The following is a 23,673-nucleotide window of genomic DNA, read 5'->3' as shown; positions in this document are numbered from 1 at the left end:
CACTCATCATTAGAGTCAAGGTGTGTTTTGATCAATGAACCGCAAGCAGCTCAACGTGTCTGATTACATTTCACAGAACAGGGTTCTCTTGTCTCTCTTTTCCGTTCAGACTAATTATGTATGGGCAGTGGCAATCACAGGGTTTCCCAGGCCTATTCCCTATGGGCTATGGTGATTTAAACACCCCAGAGACAAGAGCTATTATACAGAAATCAATCCTTCTCGGAAATGACCACCACTTATAATTGCTAATAGATATGGTTAGAGGTTACACTATACCTCCACTTTAGCAACAATACCACTTTGATCTCAGTGGAGTTTTACACAGAGCTGTACATTGTATGACTTTTAAGAGGAAGCTAGGCTCTTTGAATAGTTAAGTATACTGTGGGTGTGTGTCTGGTGAAGTCAATTGGTGGGGGTGGTTTGTGTAATAGCAGGAAAGGAGGAATAAAGTAGGGTCACATTTTTTTATTTCTGAAGTACAAAGTTGGTAGCAGTAGGACCCTGCAGATTGTTATGGACCAGACATCCATCATCACAAACGTTGGACACAAGCACACCTTTATGGGGTCTCTGCCAGGGACAAGGATGTAGGCTAAGAAAGAAACCCCAAAGAAAGTTCAACACAATAACAAAAAGTTTCAGCATTGGCTGCCAAACACCAGACAGGAAAATTCAATGGTTTCTGATGTCAAACTAGAGACAGATTCCTACTATATATGACAAGCAGTAGCGACCGCATATTTTCTGCCTCATCTTCTCAGATTACTATTAGTTTCAACGAGACAACGTAAACACTCACCTGGAGGACAAGATGAGCGCTTCAGTGGCTGTATACCGAAATATTTACACCGAGGACCGGTTCAGACAGTCGTACGGTACCGAGGACAAGCCCCGTGGAGGTGGTCAACGGTTTCGGGAGAAGATCGCGGAACGGTGCAGGTGCTCGCGTGCAGCATGCCTTCACCTGTTGAGGGAACGAGTTCCCATTTTTAACTGGCTGCCGAAGTACAGGCTGAAAAAATGGATATTAGGTGATACAATAGCGGGACTAACAGTTGGTATACTTCACATTCCACAAGGTGAGTACATTTTTAAGTGAATATTGTGAGCAAAGGTTTACTGTAGTAAATTGATGTCGTATGATGTCGAATTACCATCTTTACAAACTATTTTGTTGCAACTAACCTTTTACACAATTCTGCGTTTTATTTCTCACGTGTCACTGTTTTGCCAGTAATTACTAACCAATCGTGTGTTTGATTGATTTAAGAAGATTTTGTCAAATTGCTAATGTAAACGAAATAAACACCTTCAAATATGGACTTTTTGTTAACTCCAGATAATTGGTCAATGCTATCCGTTTCCTTGGGGACGTCCTTACACTAAACCCCAACCTTAACCCATACTCTTACCCTAACCATAACCCTAACCTAACCCTAACCCCTACATTAACCATTTCAAATGTCAACTTCAATGGAGTATGGACCTCCTAAGGATCCCGGATAGCACAGAGCCCCCCCCCACACACACACACAATGAACAAAATAATCTTGATACAAAATGTAAAACGTATTTAAAAAATGTATTATCATCTGAGCTTGACAGGAAAAATGGAACCTCAAAAATGTAATCTCAATGGATGTCATGGTTTATTCAGATAACGGAGTCAAGAAAATACCAGCGTTGAAAGTTGTAATACAGTAATAACAGGTGTTATTTCATTATTTACCACGATATCAAAGCCTTTTTATCTGAAAATGACACCAATTACTCATGTAGCCACAGGTGTATGTGATGGCAACCGATTGTCGCCTAATATCTTGTTTCTCTTCCTGAAAACAGGTATGGCCTTTGCCTTACTGACGTCAGTGGCGCCCATCTATGGCCTCTACACCTCCTTCTTCCCTGTGGTTCTCTACATGCTGTTTGGCACAGGACGGCATGTATCCACTGGTATACACACGCTGATATTATACATTTAGGACTGGAGCCTGACAAATGTATATGGATAGGGCGCACAATGTGCCTGCGATAAATCCTCTGCCATGGGTGTGACATGTGTGACAGCTACTGGGTTTGAACCAGCGTCTCCACCGCCCCATAAGACTGTGTTAGCCCCCTGAGCTAAAGTCAAAGTTAATCAACATAGTTTTTTAGTTTTAGTTAGATTTATTCACACACAAAAAACAAGTGAAAGACGAAGTACAGATAAAAACAAGGTAAATAGGTGTGCAGGTAAGGTAGGAAACCCAAGAGAGCTTAAACGACCCCCCCCCACCCCACACACACACACACACACACACACAAAAGAGCCGTATAAACAGTGCCTAGTGAAAGCCTATACAACCCTTGAACTGTCTTCACATTTTGCTGCCATAAAATTTATCTAAACATGATTAAATTGGTGTCAGCTTCATGTTATAGGTATGCTTGCCACCGTCAGGGACTGGGGAGTTTGTCAGGAGAAAAATAAATATGAAAGGAGCAAAGCCCATGTAGAAAATTAGAGGAAAACCAGATATCAGTCTTTTGAAAACCTTGGGATAGAGTTTTATTTTTCAGCGGGACAATTACACACATTTTAATGCCAAAGACACACTAGAATGTCTTTCCAAGAAGTGTTGAGTGTTCCTGAGTGGTCCAGTCTTAGTCCTTAGTACAGAGACAAGGTTTGAATATTGCTGTCCATCAATGAATCACAACCACATTTACTGAGCTTGAGAAATTTTGACAAAAACAATAGATAAATGTTGCCCTAAGAGTTGTGCAAAGTTAGTAGAATCTTATTCAAGATGATTACCTGCTGTAATGGCTGCCGAAGCTATTTCCACCATCAAATTAAACCAAATTGTATTGGTCACATACCCGTGTTTAGCAGATGTTATGATTGTGCTTCTAGTTCCGACAGTACAGCAATATCTGACAAGTAACATCTAACAATTTCACAACAAATACCTAATACACACAAATGGAATACCTAATACACACAAATGGAATTAAGAATATATAAATATATGGATGAGCAATGTCAGAGCGGCATAGACTAAGATACAGTAGATAGTATAGAATAGAGTATATACATATGAGATGAGTAATGCAAGATATGTAAACATCATTAAAGTGACATTATTAAAGTGACTAGTGTTCCATTTATTAAAGTGGCCAATGATTTCAAATCTGTGTATGTAGGCATGTATTAACTCTGGGGAGTGAAGAATTATGCAATCAAGACAGCTTAGTTGTTTTTTAAATTTCAATGTGGAGTAGATTGTGTACATCGGTAGCAAAAAAAATCTAATTTATTCCCTTTATACTAGGGACTGTATTCAGGGAATTCGGAAGGTATTCAGCCCCCACATTTTGTTACGTTACAGCCTTATTCTAAAATTGATTAAATCCTGGGGTTTTTTCATCATCAATCTACATACAATACCCCATAATGAAAAAGCATTTATGTAAGTATTGAGACCCTTTACTCAGTACTTTGTTGAAGCACCTTTGGCAGCGATTACAGCCTTAAGTCTTCTTGGGTATGACGCTACAAGCTTGGCACACCTGGATTTGGCTAGTTTCTCCCTTCTCTACAGATCCTCTCAAGCTCTGTCAGTTTGGATCGGGAGCGTCGCTGCACAGCTATTTTCAGGTCTCTCCAGAGATGTTCGATCGGGTTCAAATCCGGGCTCTGGGTGGGCCACTCAAGGACATTCAGAGACTTGTCTTGAAGCCACTCCTGCATTGTCTTAGCTGCTTATGGTTGTTGTCCTGTTGGAAGGTGAACCTTTGCCTCAGTCTGAGGTCCTGAGCACTCTGAAGCAGGTTTTGATCAAGGATCTTTCTGTACATTGCTCCGTTCATCTTTCCCTCGATCCCTCGACTAGTCTCCCAGTCCCTGCGCTGAAAAACAACCCCACAGCATGATGTTGCCACCACTATGCTTCACCGTAGGGATGGTGCCAAGTTTCCTCCAGACGTGACTCTTGGCATTGGTTTCATCAGACCAAAGAATCTTGTTTCTCATGGTCTCAGAGTCTTTAGGTGCCTTTCGGCAAACTCCAAGCGGGCTGTCAAGTTCCTTTTGTTACGAACCGGCTCGCAGCTGGTAACAAAGAGGGAAACAACACAGAGATAAAGAAAAAACAAGCATATTTATTAAATAAAGTGAACTATATCCAAGTAACAATGGTGTGTGTAGTCAGTAGCATAAGTGAGTGGTTGCGTGCATAGATGGTGATAATGACGGGTGTTGAGAGGTGCCAAAATAAACAAACACAAAGAAGCCTTAAATGCCACAACCAAAAACAACAGTGTGTTTCCTGGATATATGGGGGAAAGGTGTACAGACATGGCCGAAAGTTTTGAGAATGACACAAATATTAATTTTCACAAAGTCTGTTGCCTCAGTTTGTATGATGGCAATTGGCATATACTCCAGAATGTTATGAAGAGTGATCAGATGAATTGCAATTAATTGCAAAGTCCCTCTTTGCCATGCAAATGAACTGAATCCCAAAAGAACATTTCCACTGCATTTCAGCCCTGCCACAAAAGGACCAGCTGACATCATGTCAGTGATTCTCTCTGTCAGTGACTGTTGATGAGGACAAGGCTGGAGATCACTCTGTCATGCTGATTGAGTTCAAATAACAGACTGGAAGCTTCAAAAGGAGGGTGGTGCTGGGAATCATTGTTCTTCCTCTGTCAACCATGGCTACCTACAAGGAAACACGTGCCGTCATCATTGTTTTGCACGAAAAGGGCTTCACAGGCAAGGATATTGCTGCCAGTAAGATTGCACCTAAATCAACCATTTATCGGATCATCAAGAACTTCAAGGAGAGCGGTTCAATTGTTGTGAAGAAGGCTTCAGGGCGCCCAAGAAAGTCCAGCAAGTACCAGGACTGTCTCCTAAAGTTGATTCAGCTGCGGGATCGGGGCACCACCAGTACAGAGCTTGCTCAGGAATGGCAGCAGGCAGGTGTGAGAGCATCTGCACGCACAGTGAGGCGAAGACTTTTGGAGGATGGCCTGGTGTCAAGAAGGGCAGCAAAGAAGCCACTTCTCTCCAAGAAAAACATCAGGGACAGACTGATATTCTGCAAAAGGTACAGTGATTGGACTGCTGAGGACTGGGGTAAAGTAATTTTTTCTGATGAATTCCCTTTCCGATTGTTTGGGGCATCCGGAAAAAAGCTTGTCCGGAGAAGACAAGATGAGCGCTACCATCAGTCCTGTGTCATGCCAACAGTAAAGCATCCTGAGACCCTTCATGTGGGGGGTTGCTTCTCAGCCAAGGGAGTGGGCTCACTCACAATTTTGCCTAAGAACACAGCCATGAATAAAGAATGGTACCAACACATCCTCCGAGAGCAACTTCTCCCAACCATCCAGGAACAGTTTGGTGACGAACAATGCCTTTTCCAGCATGATGGAGCACCTTGCCATAGGGAAAAAGTGATAACTAAGTGGCTCGGGGAACAAAACATCGATATTTTGGGTCCATGGCCAGGAAACTCCCCAGACCTTAATCCCATTGAGAACTTGTGGTCAATCCTCAAGAGGCGGGTGGACAAACAAAAACCCACAAACTCCAAGCATTGATTATGCAAGAATGGGCTGCCATTAGTCAGGATGTGGCCCAGAAGTTAATTGACAGCATGCCAGGGCGGATTGCAGAGGTCTTGAAAAAGAAGGGTCAACACTGCAAATATTGACTCTTTGCATTAACTTCATGTAATTGTCAATAAAAGCTTTTGACACTTATGAAATGTTTGTAATTATACTTCCGTATTCCATAGTAACATCTGGCAAAAATATCTAAAGACACCGAGGCAGCAAACTTTGTGGAAATTAATATTTGTGTCATTCTCAAAACTTTTGGCCACGACTGTATTTATCCCCGGGACACACCTGAGCCCCTGAGTCCCATTTCGCAGACGACCCTCCCAGTTCCGCCCACCAACATCCTATGAAGGAAAACAAGAGCAAAGAGAAAGAATTCGGCAGACAGAGTGGGAGGGTTGTCACACTCCTATCCATAAAACCGGGGACCACCAAGGACCCCGGAACACCACACCAACCAAGCATACATATACACAAACTAAATACTGTCCTAGTAAACGCTACCCCACTGCCCCAGCCATCTACATCCAACCCGACATACACCTCGAAGTGTTGTGGCACCCATATGAGTGCTAGCGCTTCTTTTTACACCACGGAGTAGTTCAATTGATAATGGTTAAACTTCTAGGAAAATCGACTAACAGGCCTCTCGACATCAGACACATCTGCTTGCAGCAGGACTGCACTTGCCCCCATGTGACTCGCATCCACCTGCACGTGACTCACATCCACACGCAAGGAGCAGCCAGCACCGGAGTTGAGGTTGACAGAGAGGGGAGCAGACGTAAACCGTCTTAGCTTTCAGCAAATCTGTTGGGGGAGTGACCACGGTAGAGAAGTTCCCACAGAAACTATGGTAATAACCAATCATTCCCAAGAAACGCATCAGTTCCTTTTTAGTGGTTGGCAGTAGAAAAGCATCAATAGCTACCACTTAAGCCCGGAAAGGACGCACCTCACCCTGCCCAACCACCTTACCAAGGTACGTAACGGTCGCCTGAGCAAACTCACACTTAGCCAATTTGATAGGGAGGTGACCCGCAGCCAAGCGGTCGAACAAAGCTTGAATACGGGCCAGATGCTCCTCCCAAGTATCTGCATAAACCACTACATCGTCCAGATAAACAGTACACCCAACCAGACAGGAGACAACCCTGTTCATAAGGCGTTGAAAAGTGGCAGGTGCATTACGCAGGCCAAAACTCATAACCAAATACGAGTACAGACCTGAAGGTGTAATAAAGGCAGAGATTTCATGTGCCCTACACGTCAGTGACACCTGCCAATAGCCCTTTAATAGGTCAAACTTGCTCATAAACTTCGCTGCTCCGACCTGATTAACGCAGTCCTCTATCTGAGGAAGAGGAAATTAATCTGGCTTAGTGGCACTGTTTACCTTACGGTAGTCCATACAAAATATGTTTGTCCCATCCGGTTTACTGACAAAGATACAGGGAGAAGCCCAGCTGGAGAAAGAAGGCTCTGCAATATCACTCTCCAGCATGTACCTGATCTCAGCATCCAGACAACGCCGTTTCTCTGAAGAAACTCTATAGAACCGCTGACGGATGGGGTCAGCATCCCCAGCGTCAATATCGTGTTCCATCAAGTTTGTACGTGTAGGCGTATCAGAAAACAAAACTACAAAACTCAGAGTCAGACCAACTGACTTGTCTCGCCTATCAGCAGGTAGATGAGCGAGAAGGCTGTCCAAAACATCCAGTGACTCTGAATGTTTCAATCTATCCTGCAGTAGTCAATCGTCGGGACCAGGGACATCCTCCTCACCATACACGGACATTTCATGACAAAAAAGAAGAACCCGGCGATGTAACAATACTGGCCAAAAGAACAGGTTTACCATCCTCTGCGGACTCCCACTCTTCAGCCCCAGAGGAACGGAGGAACGGGCGTAATAGGGTTTTAGCAGATGTACATGGCACAGTTGGTGCTTTTTCCTCCGTTCAGGAGTGGCAACTAGATCGTTTTGCTCAGTGCACTGGCGCACAACCGTATATGAACCTTGAAACTTTACTGAGGAGTGTCTTCTGTCTGGTGCTACAGAGATTGTTGTCCTTCTGGAAGGTTCTCCCATCTCCACAGAGGAACTCTGGAGCGCTGTCAGAGGGACCATCGGGTTCTTGGTCCATCTCCCTGACCAAGGCCCTTCTCCCCCGATTGCTCAGTTTGGCCGGGCAGCCAGCTCTAGGAAGAGTCTTGGCGGTTTCAAATTTCTTCCATTTAAGAATGACGGAGGCCACTGTGTTCTTGGGGACCTTCAATGCTGCAGAAATGTTTTGGTACCCTTCTCCAGATCTGTGCCTCCACACAATCCTGTGTCGGAGCTCTACGGACAATTCCTTCGACCTCATGGCTTGGTTTTTGCTCTGACATGCACTGTCAACTGTGGGACCTTATCTAGACAGGTGTGTGCCTTTCCAAATCATGTCCAATCAATTGAATTTACCACAGGTGGACTCCAATCAAGTTGTAGAAACATCTCAAGGTGGATCAATGGAAACAGAATGCACCTGAGCTCAATTTCAAGTCTCATAGCAAAGGGTCTGAATACTTATGTAAATAAGGTATTTCAGTTTTTTTATTTGTAATAAATTTGCTATTATTTCAAATAACCTGTTTTGCTTTGTCATTGTGGGGTATTGTGTGCAGATTGATGAGGACATTTTTCAGAATAAGGCTGTAACATAACAAAATGTGGAAAAAGTGAAGGGGTCTGATTACTTTCCAAATGCATTGTATATGAATAGAGCTTAGTTCACCAAACCACTTCCGTTGCACATGTGCTCACACTGATGCTGAGTTTCTTCATTGCTGTGTTGTTGAGCCGCCGTGTGGCTGTTTTGGTAGTGGTGCTGAGTGGTTGAATCACAGACTAGCTGTGTCTGTTTCCCAGGTACCTTTGCAGTGGTGAGCCTGATGACAGGCTCAGTGGTGGAACAGCTGGTGCCCACCCCTCTACAGCTCAACTCCTCCAGTCCAGAGGCTGCAGACTTTGAGGCCCAGAGGATTGGGGTTGCCTCCGCTGTAGCCTTACTCTCAGGGATCATGATGGTGAGTGATACATAGGGTTCTTTCTGGTTGAATCTCAAAAGTATTTCCCTCGATTCCCTGCATCCTCTCTCCTCATCTCCGTCTCAAAACTTCAGAGGGAAGCGAGGAGAGTATTGGAGGACAAGATCAGAAGAGCTGCTCTCCTCACTTCCCTATGATGTTTTAAGCAGGAAGCAAGGTAAAGGACAAGTTTAAGATGGCATGGCCCTGTAGATGGAATGGTATTTCTATAGTGTTTAGATGTTGTAGTCCTAACTAAATGTTGTTTGTTTCCCAGCTCTGTATGTTTGGGCTACAGCTGGGTTTCCTCTCTACATACCTGTCAGAGCCCATCGTCAAGGCATTCACCAGCGCTGCAGCCTTCCACGTCACCATCTCACAGCTGCAAAGCATGCTGGGACTGCGGCTCCCCCGCCACACCGGCCCCTTCTCACTCTTCAAGGTCAGCAGTCAGAGAAGTGACAATGATCAGGATAATACAGTGTTCAGTTTACAGTAGTTTAGAGCTCCAGGACGTTGTGGAATTATAATAGAAACGGTTTACTATCATAACCCAGGTTCTCTGAAGGAGAGAAGAAGTCTCAAATAAAAGAGAACTGAGGGAGCTCTCACTCAAAACCTCACTTGGTTCAATTTGACCTTGTAAGAGACACTTGACAATCATAAACACTGGGGTGTGGGAAGAGACAATTTAAATAGTTGCTCCTCTCTTCACTATAACGCGTTCCCCACTGAACCCGCCCCACACCAACATGGCCCGATGAAATACATCACCCCCCGTGTGTGTTAACTCATTCCCCCCTGTCTGTGTCCTCCAGACCCTTGCGTCTGTCATAGAGAACCTTCCCCAAACCAACATGGCTGAGCTGCTGACCTCCCTGGTGTGTCTGGCCATCCTGGTACCGGTTAAAGAAGTCAACATGAGGTTCCGACAGCACCTACGCACACCCATCCCCGTAGAGATCCTCACGGTCAGTCACAAAGAGAACAGTTATTATAATACTGATAATGTTCGATGTAGCTCTGTGTAGCTGTAATGTTTGTGACGTGCTGATTGATGTGTTATAACTCAATTTGATGTCTCTCTTTCTCTCAGGTGATAATAGCTACAGGAGTGGCCTATGCTTCATCTCTGGACTCTAACTATGACGTTCAGATAGTGGGACACATTCCTGCAGGGTAAGGTATCCACTAATTGAGCATCTCCATCTAGTGATATCATCATCATCATTTAGCTTCTTTTAAAAGAGAAATTAAACATTCTAAACAGAGAGTGAGTGTAAAGTTTTGACCGTGTTTTGACTGTGTAGCTTCCCTAGTCCACGGATGCCTGCCTTGCACAAGTTGCCTGAGGTCGCTGGAGACACGGTTGCCATTACGTTTGTGGGTTATGCTGTGTCTGTCTCACTGGCAATGATCTACGCAGACAAGCACGGCTACTCCATCCAACCCAACCAGGTAGGCTACAGTGGTCCTCGACTAATAGGATACAGTAGTGCTGAAAAATCAACACTCACTCCAATCTTGTCACCTTGTACAAGGCATTACACGTTTAATGTGACTTCTGTGTGTGTAATCTGTGAGCTGTGACAAGAAGTCCATCTTTAAGGACAAGCGTTGTCATCATCATCATTATCATCATCATCACCATCATCAGCAGCATCATCATCATCATCATCATCATGTTTGTCTTGTTTCTCCAGGAGCTCCTGGCCCATGGTATCTCCAACACAGTGTCGTCTCTCTTCACCTGTTTCCCCAGCTCAGCCACTCTGGCCACCACCAACATCTTGGAGAGTTCTGGGGGATTCACACAGGTACACACTACTTTATATCGAGCCTACTTTCCAGGCTTTGTCTTTACTTGAATCTGTACGGATGACTTTCTAGATGCCCTATTTGTCTGCCTTGCCATTTGCTTCTGGCATGATGATACATTAATTCCTTTAAAGTCATTTAATGTTCTCTGTCTCTCTGTCCGTTCAGCTCTCTGGCTTGTTCACCAGTCTGGTGGTTCTGATAGTTCTACTGCTGATTGGACCTCTCTTCTACTTCCTGCCCAAGGTGAGTCAGTGTGTGTCTACTAAAAGGTGGAGGCATACAGACTTTAGCTAGTTTGTGGAAACAAAACGACATAAAACGAAACGAAGTGCATTCGTCGTCCGAGTCATTTACTCGTAATGTCCTGATCCAAATCAAATCAAATCCAATATTATTTGTCACATACACATGGTTAGCAGATGTTAATTTTAAGCTTGTGCTTCTAGTTCCGACCATGCAGGATGGCTTGTTTATCTAACAAGTAATCTAACCTAACAATTTCACAACTACCTTATACACACAAGTGTAAAGGAATGAATAAGAATATGTACATACAAATATATGAAGGAGCGATGGCCGAACGGCATAGGCAAGATGCAGTAGATGGTATAGAGTACAGTATATACATATGAGATGAGTAATGTAGGGTATGTAAACATTATATAAAGTGGCATTGTTTAAAGTGGCTAGTGATACATTTATTACATACATTTTTTCATTATTAAAGTGGCTAGAGATGAGTCAGAATGTTGGCAGCAGCCACTCAATGTTAGTGATGGCTGTTTAACAGTCTGATTGCCTTGAGATAGAAGCTGTTTTTCAGTCTCTCGGTCCCAGCTTTGATGAACCTGTACTGACCTCACCTTCTGGATGATACCAGGGTGAACAGGCAGTGGCTCGGGTGGTTGTTGTCCTTGATTATCTTTTTGGCCTTCCTGTGACATCGGGTGCTGTAGGTGTCCTGGAGGGCAGGTAGTTTGCCCCCAGTGATGCGTTGTGCAGACCTCACTACCCTCTGGAGAGCCTTACGGTTGTGGGCGGAGCAGTTGTCTACCAGGCGGTGATACAGCCCGATAGGATGCTCTCGATTGTGCATCTGTAAAAGTTTGTGAGTGTTTTTGGTGACAAGCCAAATTTCTTCAGCCTCCTGAGGTTGAAGAGGCGCTGCTGCACCTTCTTCACCACGCTGTCTGTGTGGGTGGACCATTTCAGTTTGTCCGTGATGTGTACACCTAGGAACTTAAAACTTTCCACCTTCTCCACTACTGTCCGGTCGATGTGGATAGGGGGCTGCTCCCTCTGCTGTTTCCTGAAGTCCACGATCATCTCCTTTGTTTTGTTGACATTGAGTGTGAGGTTATTTTCCTGACACCACAATCCGAGGGCCCTCACCTCCTCCCTGTAGGCCGTCTCGTCGTTGTTTAGTAATCAAGCCTATCACTGTAGTGTCGTCTGCAAACTTGATGATTGAGTTGGAGCCGTGCATGGCCACGCAGTCATGGGTGAACAGGGAGTACAGGAGAGGGCTGAGAAGGCACCATTGTGGGGCCTCAGTGTTGAGGATCAGCAGGGTGGAGATGTTGTTACCTACCCTCACCACCTGGAGGCGGCCCGTCAGGAAGTCCAGGACCCAGTTGCACTGGGCGGCGTCGAGACCCAGGCTCTCAAGCTTAACGACGAGTTTGGAGGGTACTATGGTGTTAAATGCTGAGCTGTAGTCGATGAACAACATTCTGACATAGGTATTCCTCTTGTCCAGATGGGTTAGGGCAGTGTGCAGCGTGATTGCGATTGCGTTTGCGTCGTCTCTGGACCTATTGGGGCGGTAAGCAAATTGGAGTGGGTCTAGGGTGTCAGGTAGGGTGGAGGTGATTTGGTCCTTGACTAGTCTCTCAAAGCACTTTATGATGACGGAAGTGAGTGCTACGGGGCGATAATCATTTACCTCAGTTACCTTCGCTTTCTTGGGAACAGGAACAATGGTGGCACTCTTGAAGCATGTGGGAACAGCAGACTGGGATAAGGATTGATTGAATATGTCCATAAACACACCAGCCAGCTGGTCTGCACATGCTCTGAGGACGCGGCTGGGGATGCCGTCTGGGCCGGCAGCCTTGCAAGGGTTAACACGTTTAAATGTTTAACTCACGTTGGCTGCAGTGAAGGAGAGCCCGCAGGTTTTGGTAGCGGGCCGTGTCAGTGGCACTGTACTGTCCTCAACGCGAGCAAAGAAGTTGTTTAGTTTGTCTGGGAGCAAGACATCGTGGTCTGCGACAGGGCTGGTTTTCCTTTTGTAGTCCGTGATTGACTGTAGACCCTGCCACATACCTCTCGTGTCTGAGCCGTTGAATTGCGATACTACTTTGTCTCTATACGGATGCTTAGCTTGTTTGATTGCCTTGCTGAGGGAATAGCTACACTGTTTGTATTCAGTCATGTTTCCGGTCACCTTGCCCTGATTAAAATCAGTGGTTTGCGCTTTCAGTTTTGCGCGAGTGCTGCCATCAATCCACGGTTTCTGGTTGGGGAATGTTTTAATAGACTGTGGGTACAACATCACCGATGCACTTGCTAATAAACTCGCTCACCGAATCAGCGTATTCATCAATGTTATTGTCCGACGCTATGCGGAACATATCCCAGTCCACGTGATCGAAGCAATCTTGAAGCGTGGAATCCGATTGGTCGGACCAGCGTTGAACAGACCTGAGCACGGGCGCTTCCTGTTTTAGTTTCTGTCTATAGGCTGGGAGCAACAAAATGGAGTTGTGGTCAGATTTTCCGAAAGGAGGGCGGGGGAGGGCTTTATATGCGTCGCGGAAGTTAGAATTACAATGATCCAGGGTTTTGACAGCCCGGGTCACGCATTCGATATGCTGATAAAATTTACGGAGCCTTGTTTTCAGATTAGCCTTGTTAAAATCCCCAGCTACAATAAATGCAGCCTCAGGATATGTGGTTTCCAGTTTTACATAGAGTCAAATAAAAAAAAATCAGGGCCATCGATGTGTCTGCTTGGGGGGGATATACACGACTGTGATTATGATCGAAGAGAATTCTCTTGGTAGATAATGCGGTAGGCATTTGATTGTAAGGAATTCTAGATCAGGTGAACAAAAGGACTTGAGTTCCTGTATGTTGTTATGATCACACCATGTCTCGTTAATCATAAGGCATACACCCTGCTTTACCTCTGTCCTTAGGCAGTGCTGGCCTGTATCAATGTCACCAGCCTCAGACAGATGTTTCTACAGTTCCAGGACCTGCCAGACCTCTGGCGAGTCAGCAAGATTGACTTCGTAAGTCTGTCCGTGTTACCATTGATTTGTATAAATATACCACTTTTGGGCAAGTGGTTTAGTGATCAACCACTGTGAACCAATGTGGCTTGTATATTTGTGACCTTATATGGCCTGTATATTTGTGACCTTATATGGATGGACTGCATATTTGTGAACCTGTATGGACTGTACTGTATGTGTTTTGCAGGTAGTGTGGCTGGTGACTTGGCTGTCTGTTGTGGTCCTGAATGTCGATATGGGTCTGGCTATTGGAGTGGTCTTCTCAATGATGACAGTCATCTGTCGCACACAGAGGTATGGTATGCCTTCACCCCTCTCAACACAGACGACACAGACACAGTGTATCAATGGTTCCGTAGTGCTACAGTTGTTGGAACTGTACATGATACTATTGCTAAATGTAACCAATGTCTAGCCTGCGTAACTGCCTGTGTACATCTCCAGTATATGCGTCTATTTTTTATTAAATCTGTATTAATTCGATTTCTGCATTCATCAGCAACAATAATCATCAGTGAAACTATAACTATGACTTCTAATAATGTGATGCAATTCTCTAGAGACCGCTGTGTGCCGGAATTGAAGTCTCTGGAGTAGAGCACTGTGGATTACTGTCTATCATAGGGCCGAATTAATATTCGTCATAAACCTGTGATATGAACTTGATACACTCACCAAGGGTAGAATTGATACAGTGGCTCAGTTGGTAGAGCATGGTACTTGCAACACCAGGGTTGTGGGTTTGATTCCCATGGGGGACAAGTATGAAAATCTATGTATGCTCTCCCTCCTTTAATTGGCTCTGGATAAGAGTGTCTGCTAAATAAATGTAATATAAACATAACCAGAGTTAACTTTCAAGATTTTAACATTATATTGTTGGTCGACTAACAGTATACACTGACTATACAAAACAGTATGGTAGTAGTTGCCAGGTGCAATGGTTTGTGTCAAGAACTACAACACTGCTGGGTTTTTCACGCTCAACAGTTTCCAGTGTGTATCTAGAATGCTCCACTACCCAAGGGACATCCATCCAACTTGACACAACTGTGGGAAGCTTTGGAGTCAACGTGGGCCAGCATCCCTGTGGAATGCTTTGGACACCTTGTAGAGTCCATGCCACGACAAATTGAGGCTGTTCTGAGGGCAAAAGGGTGGGGTACAACTAAAGCTGTTACTGTAACCGCCACACCAGTGGTCACAAGTCATGAAGGCAGTCAAATTCCACGTGACCGTTTAGTCACAGTGATTAGGCTTCTCCAAGCTCTGATGCTGCTGATGGTCATTAGTAGCCTACCAAGATTGCTAACTGCCTGCTACTCAGCACTCTATTGTCCCTCTAATCACTCTGACATCAATGCAAATGTTTCGAAAATCTAATCAGACACTTCATGAGAGCCCATGAGCTCATGTTGCACAACATTTCTATAGGGTATGTAATTGCGTGAGAAAACAGTGTGATGGCCTCTATTAAAAAGAGGAGGATCAGCTTTCTGTAGGTGTAGGCTATACCATTGCCCCTTTTTCGATACAGGTGCATGATAATGGTCCATTCTAAATAAAATAAAAATTCACACATAGAGTATATTATTTAGTATATGTAAAGACAAGATTAAATCAAGAATAGTCTGATGGGAGGCAATATTAGCCTAACACTTGTGAATTATATAATATCACTTGTGAATGATGCCCAGCATAAGAAACAATGCCTTTTTTTCCCGACTTTTTCTAATCATAATCGCACACCTCATGTAGCCTAGCCCATAAGCCTATATGTTTTAATAAGGTTTGTATCACAACGAAAGTGGCCAGATAACGTCTTAAAATTAAGCACATTAATCTGCTTTACAAGGGGTATAGAGCCTAATTGGCATACATAAGCAGCGCATCAGTTTCAAGTTGGGGGAAGATCATTTTCACCATAAAAATGCACCTTTTCTAATAAAAGCATTACATGCATAATTGCATTTGCGGTCACTTTTGATAATGTTTTTCCGCTAATAGAACATTTGCGCTTATAGCCTACTGCCTTGTGAGCATTGTTGCGTTTATAATGTGGAGAAATAGCCCAATAGTTTATAACAATTTTAAGCTAAACGTTCTGATCTGATATGCACCTCGGAATTGGAAAAGGACGCATGCAGTTGCGTCCCCGATGTGTCTGTATTCACTTGTAGCCTGTAAGAAAAGCTGATGACGTGAGCCATGTGAGTGAGAGGTGCTTTGAAGCAGGCAGCACTCAGGGAGAAGGACACAACGGCCACTGGCCACAAAAGGCATGGATTGTTTTAGGGTGCATTCTGGATCGTCGCCGGAGGCTCCGGACCATGGATCATCGCAGGAGGCTCTGGACTGGGAACCCCCGCTGGAGGCTCTGGACTGCAGACTGTCGCTGGAGGCTCTGGACTTCCGACCTTCGCTGGAGGCTCTGGACTGCCGACCGTCGCTGGAGGCTCTGGACTGCCGACCGTCGCTGGAAGCTCTGGACTACAGACCGTCGCTGGAAGCTCCGGAATGCGGACCGTCTCAGGAGGTTCCGGACTGCGGACCGTCTCAGGAGGTTCCGGACTGCGGACCGTCTCAGGAGGTTCCGGACTGTGGACCCTCTCAGGAGGTTCCGGACTGTGGACCGTCGTTGGGGGTTACGGACTGTGAAATGTCGCCGGAAGCTCTGGACTGGGAACTGTCGCCAGAAGCTCTGGACTGGGAACTGTCACCGGAAGCTCTGGACTGGGAACTGTCGCCGGAAGCTCTAGACTGGGGATCGTCGCCGGAAGCCTGGTGCGTGGGGCCGGCACTGGTGGTACCGGGCTGGTGACACGCACCTCAGGGCGAGCGCGAGGAGCAGGCACAGGACGTCCTGGACTGAGGAGGCGCACTGGAGGCCTGATGCGTGGGACCGGTACAGGTGGCACCGGGCTGGTGACACGCACCTCAGGGCGAGTGCGGGGATGAGGCACAGGACGTACTGGACTGTGGAGGCGCACTGGAGGCCTGATGCGTGGGACCGGCACTGGTGGTACCGGGCTGGTGACACGCACCTCAGGGTGAGTGCGGGGAGGAGGCACAGGACGTACTGGACTGTGGACACGCACTCCAAGGAGAGTGCGAGGAGCAGGTACAGGACGCACCTGACTGGGAAAGCGCACTTGAGGGATAGTGCGAGGAGCAGGAACAGGACGCGCCTGACTGGGAAGGCACACTTGAGGGAGAGTGCGAGGAGCAGGCACGGGACGTACCGGGCTGTGGAGACGTACTGGAGACCTGGTGCGTATAGCCGGCATCAATGGTACCGGAACTTTAACACACTTCTCAGGACGAGTACGGGGAGCTGACTCAGGTGGCACCAAACTGACAACACGTTCCTTTAGTCCAAATCCGTGCATCCTCCACCAACTCAACAACTCTCCCATTTCTCTCTCCTCCAAATTCTCCTTCTTCTCCCAGACTGGCTCTGGTTCACTCCTCGGCTCCGCCGACTGCTCCATGTGCCCCCCCCAAAAAAAGAATCTGGGGGTTTCTGTGGCCTTCCTCCCCGACTTCGTCGCTGTCCCTCCTTCACTGCTTCCGCCTGCTTCCATGGCAGGCTCTTCTCTCCTGCCATTATGTCGTCCCAAGTTCAGGATGTTCTCTCCCTAATCTCCTCCAAAGACCAGGATGCCATTACCTCCCGGGCACGCTGCTTGGTCCTTTGTAGGTGGGATCTTCTGTCACGTTCGTCTGAATGATTGGACCAAGGTGCAGCGTGCGTAGAGTTCCACATGTTTATTTAAATGAAAACAATAAAGAAACAAATGAAACGTGAAGAAATGGAGTGCTCATAGGCACTACACAAAAACAAGATCCCACAAACAACAGGTGGGAAAAAGGCTGCCTAAATATGATCCCCAATCAGAGGCAGCTGTCTATCCTTGTCTCTGATTGGGGATCATATTTAGGCAGCCTTTTTCCCACCTGTTGTTTGTGGGATCTTGTTTTTGTGTAGTGCCTATGAGCACTCCATTTCTTCACGTTTCATTTGTTTCTTGGGAACCATACCAGGCCAACATAGAAAACGAAAAACTAGAATGCCCACACTAATCACACCCTGACCTAACCAAATAGAGAAATAAAAAGGCTCTCTAAAGTCAGGGCGTGACACATAAGGACAACTCAGAGTATGCTACTCTGTTCTTCTGAAATAGACTACATTTTCTTCATATCATGCTTCTTTAGACCTGTCTAAAATAAATAATGTATTTATTGTGAAGGTGTAGGCTATATTACATGGATTTATTAAACTTTTTAAAATGTAGATGTTCCAAAGGTCTGCATCAGTGGCTTGTAGGCTATGTGTGGAAGCCAGGAGATGCTAAATGTGTTTACGTTAGTTAATGGTCAATTACTGTGAGACCGACAGTTATTTCCTTGACAATCACCGGCTGATGAAATTTCGTGACAGCCACAGCTCTAAGTGCAAGTAAATATTAGGAAGTTGTTCCTAACGTTTGGTATACTCAGTGTATACACTCCCACAATAATAACATTGTTTTCCTCAGGGCTGGGTGTTCAGTGCTGGGCAGAGCGAGCAACACAGAGATCTACAGACCTTTAGAGAACCACAACAAGGTAAGAGGAATTCTCCTGTTCACACTGGAGATATATTTTTCTGGCTGTAAAGATATCATATTAATCACAATACAAATACTTCCACTGATTCTTGATGTAGATGTGAAGTAAAAACTGCTATTGTGATGCAATCGTGAGAAACCCTCATTAGTATCATAGTTTCAGACAGTGATCAATGTAGACCCCTGCACGGGCACGAATTTTCAACCCGAGCCCTACCCATGCCCGTGACGTTCAGGTCCTACCCTACCGAGGTCCGATTGCTTCTGCCCGAAACCTGAAATCAGGAATAACTTCCTCCATTAATAAATCCATGAACTGCTCCTCTCTGTCACTCGCACGCAGCTCGCTCTACGTGCCCTTTGCTCATGGCGGCTCTGAGTCAATGAAGAGACACGAGAGAGCAGTTAGCTGTTAGCTACTTTTCGTCCCTCTTAACTCAGACAAAACTCAAGGAGCATTATTATTTTTAGTGCTATGAAGTTCCGGGTGTGAAGATCCTGACATACAACGGGCCCATCTACTACGGCAACCGCAGCTTCTTCAGAGAGGACATGAGTCGTCTGCTGGGCCTCACCCCAGAGAGGATCCGCAGTAGAGAGAAGGCCAGGAAGGCCCTGGAGAAGAGGGAAAGAGAGGCTGTCAACACTGTGGTGAGACTACACACTATATCTGGGCTAGATCACATCTTGTACATTGGAAAATATAAAAACATATGTTCTATAACTTACTGGTAATGTCTTTTTTTTCAGGAGAGAGGTGTCGCAAACACATCATTTTCATCTGAGAATGAGTTCTTTAAATCTGGTGAGTGAAAGTACATAAAAGTACTGTATATAGTTTGCAGTAATGTAATCTGGGTACAGGGCCACTTACGGTGCATTCGGAAAGTATTCAGACCCCTTGACTTTTTTCACATTTTGTTACGTTACAGCTTCATTCTAAAAATGAATTCAATATACACAATACCCATAATGACAAAGTAAAAACAAGTTTATAGAAATTTTTGCAAATTCATGAAAAATGAAAAAATGAAATATCACATTTACAGAGTGTATGTATTCAGACCCTTTACTCAGTACTTTATTGAAGCACCTTTGGCAGTGATTACAGCCTCGAGTCTTCTTGGGTATGATGCTACAAAGTTGGCACACCTCTATTTCTCCCATCCTCTCAAGCTCTGTCAGGTTGGATGGGGAGCGTTGCTGCACAGCTATTTTCAAGTCTCTCCAGAGATGTTCGATCGGGTTCAAGTCCGAGCTCTGGCTGGGCCACTCAAGGACATTCAGAGACTTGTTCCGAAGCCACTCCTGCGTTGTCTTGGCTGTGTGCTTAGGGTTGTTGTCCTGTTGGAAGGTGAACCATCGCCCTAGTCTGAGGTCCTGAGCGCTTTGAAGCAGGCATTCATCAAGGATCTCTCTGTACTTTGTTCCGTTCATCTTTCCCTCGATCCTGACTAGTCTCCAGGAGCCTGCTGCTAAAGAACATCCCCAAAGCATAATGTTGCCACCTTCATGATTCACCGTAGGGATGGTGCCAGGTTTCCTCCAGACATGATGCTTGGCATTCAGGCCAAAGAGTTCAATATTGGTTTCATCAGACCAGAAAATGTAGTTTATCATGGTCTGACAGTCCTTTAGGTGCCTTTTGGAAAACTCCAAGCGGGATGTCATGTGCCTTTTACTGAGGAGTGGCTTCCGCTTGCCACTACCATAAAGACCTGATTTATGGAGTGCGGCAGAGATGGTTGTCCTTCAGGTTTTCCCATCTCCACAGAAGAACTCTGGAGCTCTGTCAGAGTGACCATCAGGTTCATGGTCAACTCCCTGACCAAGGCCCTTCTCCCCCGATTGCTCAGTTTGGCCGGGCGGCCAGCTCTAGGAAGAGTCGTGGTAGTTCCAAACTTTTTACATTTAAGAATGATGGAGGCCACTGTGTTCTTGGGTACCTTCAATGCTGCAGAAATGTTTTGGTACTCTTCCCCAGATCTGTGCACTGACACAATCCTGTCTCGGATCTCTACGGATAATTCCTTCGACCTCATGGCTTGGTTTTTGCTCTGACGTGCACTGTTAACTGTGGGACCTTATATAGACAGGTGTGTGCCTTTCCAAAACATGTCCAATCAATTGAATTTACCACAGGTGGACTCCAATCAAGTTGTAGAAACATCTCAAGGATGGTCAATGGAAACACTAGGCACTTGAGCTGAATTTCAATTCTCATAGGAAATGGTCTGAATACTTATGTAAATAAGGTATATATATATACTTTTTTTAAATACATTTGCACAAAAAAATTACTCTGTTTTTGCTTCGTCATTATGGGGTATTGTGTATAGATTGATCATTTAATCCATTTTAAAATAAGGCTGTAACGTAACAAAATGTGGAACAAGTCAAATGGTCTGAATACTTTCCAAATGCACTGTAAAGGCCCAGTTTGTCTTGTGTATTGTATCATATTGAACAATAGCCGATGAAACGAACAATGTAAAAGTGTTCAAAAATCTGATCAGTGTGATCTAGACAGGACCTTCTAATCAGCTTGTTTGAAATGCCGGGAGTTTCAGCTTTCTATGGTGACATCACCAGGTGGTACATTGGTTAATAGACCAATAACAAATAGAGTTCCAAAACTCTCTACCAATAACATTTTTAAGTTTCTCCCCTCCCCATTCAGACTACTCCCAAGGTATTTTTGTCAATTTTTATGGAAAACTATTACAGTAAGGTATTTAATTGTTACCCAGAAATAATTTAATGGTTGCATTGGCTGCATTTAATGGCTGCATTGGGCCTTTAACTCTCTACCAGTAATACACTGAACTAGTGGTTAGAGCATTGGGCCAGTAACCGAAAGGTTGCTGGATCGAATCCCCGAGATGACAAGGTTGTTGTTCTACCCCTGAGCAAGGCACTGTTCCCCGGGCGCCAGAGACGTGGATGTCGATGAAGGCAGCCCTCCGCACTTCTCTGATTCAGAGGGGTTGGGTTAAATGCGGAAGACACATTTCAGTTGAATGCATTCAGTTGTACAACTGACTAGGTATCCCCTTTCCCTTCCCTAATGTTGTCTCTGCAGAAACTGCTGAAAGTGAGGTCCAGGCAGTACTAATAGATTGCAGCAGTGTGATTTTTGTCGATGTTGCTGGAGCCAGACTCTTCATACAGGTGAGAAAAGTAAATGATATAGTATTTTGTTGTGCAGTACCTTCTGCTGGACGAACATACAGTACCTTGTTCTACAGTACTGTATCTTTACTTCTAGTATCAGTGGAATTAATGATGCCTCTTTTTCCAGATGTGTATTGAATGCCAGAAAGTTGGGGTTTGCATATATTTGGCCAATTGCAATGGTAAGTTCAACAAATTAATGTATAACGATCATTTCAATATCAATAAGTTAAATCATCCAAATGTATATGTTTTGGAGGAGTCTGTCGTGTGATGTAATGTTGAACGGAGAATGTTCAGACTCTAGATCTAGAGCACTGACTGAAGTTCTAGAATGTAAACCTTACCCTACGAGGTCTTGACTACTGCTGGTTTTCTGTTCTACCTGATCATTTAATGAACCCAATTAGTGTCCAAGGTCTAAATCAGTCCCTGATTAGAGGGGAATCATTTTAAAAAGCAGTGGAACTGGCTTCGATGTCCAGATTTGAATTTGAGAGATCTTGAACATTGATAGAAGGTACTCTTCCCGGCAGAGAGTGTTCTGAGGATCCTAACCTCCAGTGGACTGATGAACTGCATGAACCCACAACACATCTTTGTTACGGTCCACGATGCTGTGATGTACATTCAACAACAGAAGGTACAAAACACAAGCAATGACCAGACGTAAAGGCTTGATGAAGAATGCATTTACAGTAATACTGTAATAGAGTAATTATACAGTAATACAGTTTCAATATCTACGGTAATATAGTAACCAAAACCTGTGAACATGCTTGTTTTTGTTCATGACAGGAGCAAACTCCAGAAAACACTACCACCGTTTGGGTGTGAGATGGTTGGTCGGCCATTTTACACGTCAAGATGAACTGATATGCAGTAACATGCACGATACAGACCAGGGGAAAACATCTCTCCCTCTACAAGGACTGTACATCAAGGTTTGTTCCTGGTCTAAGACGGGTGCAGTGCTGTGTTAATGTGTATACTAGTATGCCATGATTGGGCTTCAAGAAGGGAGCAGCGTATTGTAGCATTTCAGTATGAAATTCAGGGTCAATCCCAGTATTTTAAATAAGTATTTGAAGGACCAATACTGAAGAGACTTGCACAAATGATCACAACAGTGGCAGAGCACGTACGACGCATAAAGCACTCCTGGTACTCCTGCTACTTACTGGAATCCAGGAGAAGACACCAATGAGATATGTTTATCTACTACAATAACCCTAGTAAACACAAATATATACATTATTTGATTATTATCTGTTAAAACATTGCTTATTATATCTGAATGCTGGAAAAATAGTGGCCAACCATTACTGGTATTTATTTTGTAATTCTGTAATACAAAAGTGAATATTATTCCAATGAATAAAATGCACTGAATGCTTTCTTAAAAGGGAGATATGTATATTCACATGAAATAATGCCTTATGTGTTGTAAATGTATATTTCTGTGTACTGTACATTGTGTTTATAATGAAATGCACTGCAGAAAATGAGTGAAATTACGTACAGATACCTGTATTGTCTGCAACTGTAATATCCTCCTGCAGTTTTTGTAATACTTTTATTGAGTTCTTTTACAATAAACATGCTCAAAATGTACAGCTTACCTGGTCACTTTTACATTTGTGGGATTTAGCAATGCTGATTATGGTGCATTCTCCCTGCCAACTAGACAAGTACAAACTACCAGATTTTGACAAAATATATATTTTTATCTAATACTGTACGCACAAACAGACTAGTTTACATTTCTAATTCTTTCCCTGAAGACCCAATTTAACCCAGAGAGACTGAAGGTGGAATGTTAGGCATGCCTGTCTGATTGACAGATTGGGAAGAAGACAAAAGAGTCTTTGGTTTTGTTCAGTGGGTCAGTGTGTCAGACAGTGAAGACATGGGGAATACTGTTAGCCCCTCTGAAATGTACAGCAGTACAAAGGACAGTCAACAACAAGGAAATCAGTCAATCAAAATAAATAAATTAGGCCCTAATCTATGGATTTCAAATGAGTGGGCAGGGGTGCAGCCATACAGTAGGTGGGCCTCGGAGG

At 44.6% G+C, this 23,673-nt stretch overlaps 1 protein-coding gene across 1 annotated transcript; it reads left to right on the top strand.

Moving 5' to 3' along the window:
- Positions 1–504: 504 nt before the first annotated feature.
- On the top strand, positions 505–23,221 carry slc26a10 (solute carrier family 26 member 10). The gene is made up of 18 exons (XM_071347368.1): positions 505–1,085; positions 1,849–1,959; positions 8,540–8,697; positions 8,975–9,139; positions 9,516–9,668; positions 9,794–9,876; positions 10,008–10,155; positions 10,401–10,514; positions 10,684–10,761; positions 13,722–13,817; positions 14,008–14,114; positions 18,362–18,431; positions 18,905–19,084; positions 19,184–19,238; positions 21,516–21,604; positions 21,735–21,789; positions 22,144–22,250; positions 22,406–23,221. Exons 1-18 carry the CDS (start codon positions 818–820, stop codon positions 22,442–22,444), a joined length of 2,076 nt encoding a protein of 691 aa, XP_071203469.1. The 5' UTR covers positions 505–817; the 3' UTR covers positions 22,445–23,221.
- Positions 23,222–23,673: the final 452 nt, after the last annotated feature.

The sequence above is a fragment of the Salvelinus alpinus genome, chromosome 17, assembly GCF_045679555.1.
Source record: "Salvelinus alpinus chromosome 17, SLU_Salpinus.1, whole genome shotgun sequence".
Taxonomy (NCBI): domain Eukaryota; kingdom Metazoa; phylum Chordata; class Actinopteri; order Salmoniformes; family Salmonidae; genus Salvelinus; species Salvelinus alpinus.
This window is presented reverse-complemented; position numbering and strand designations above follow the sequence as displayed.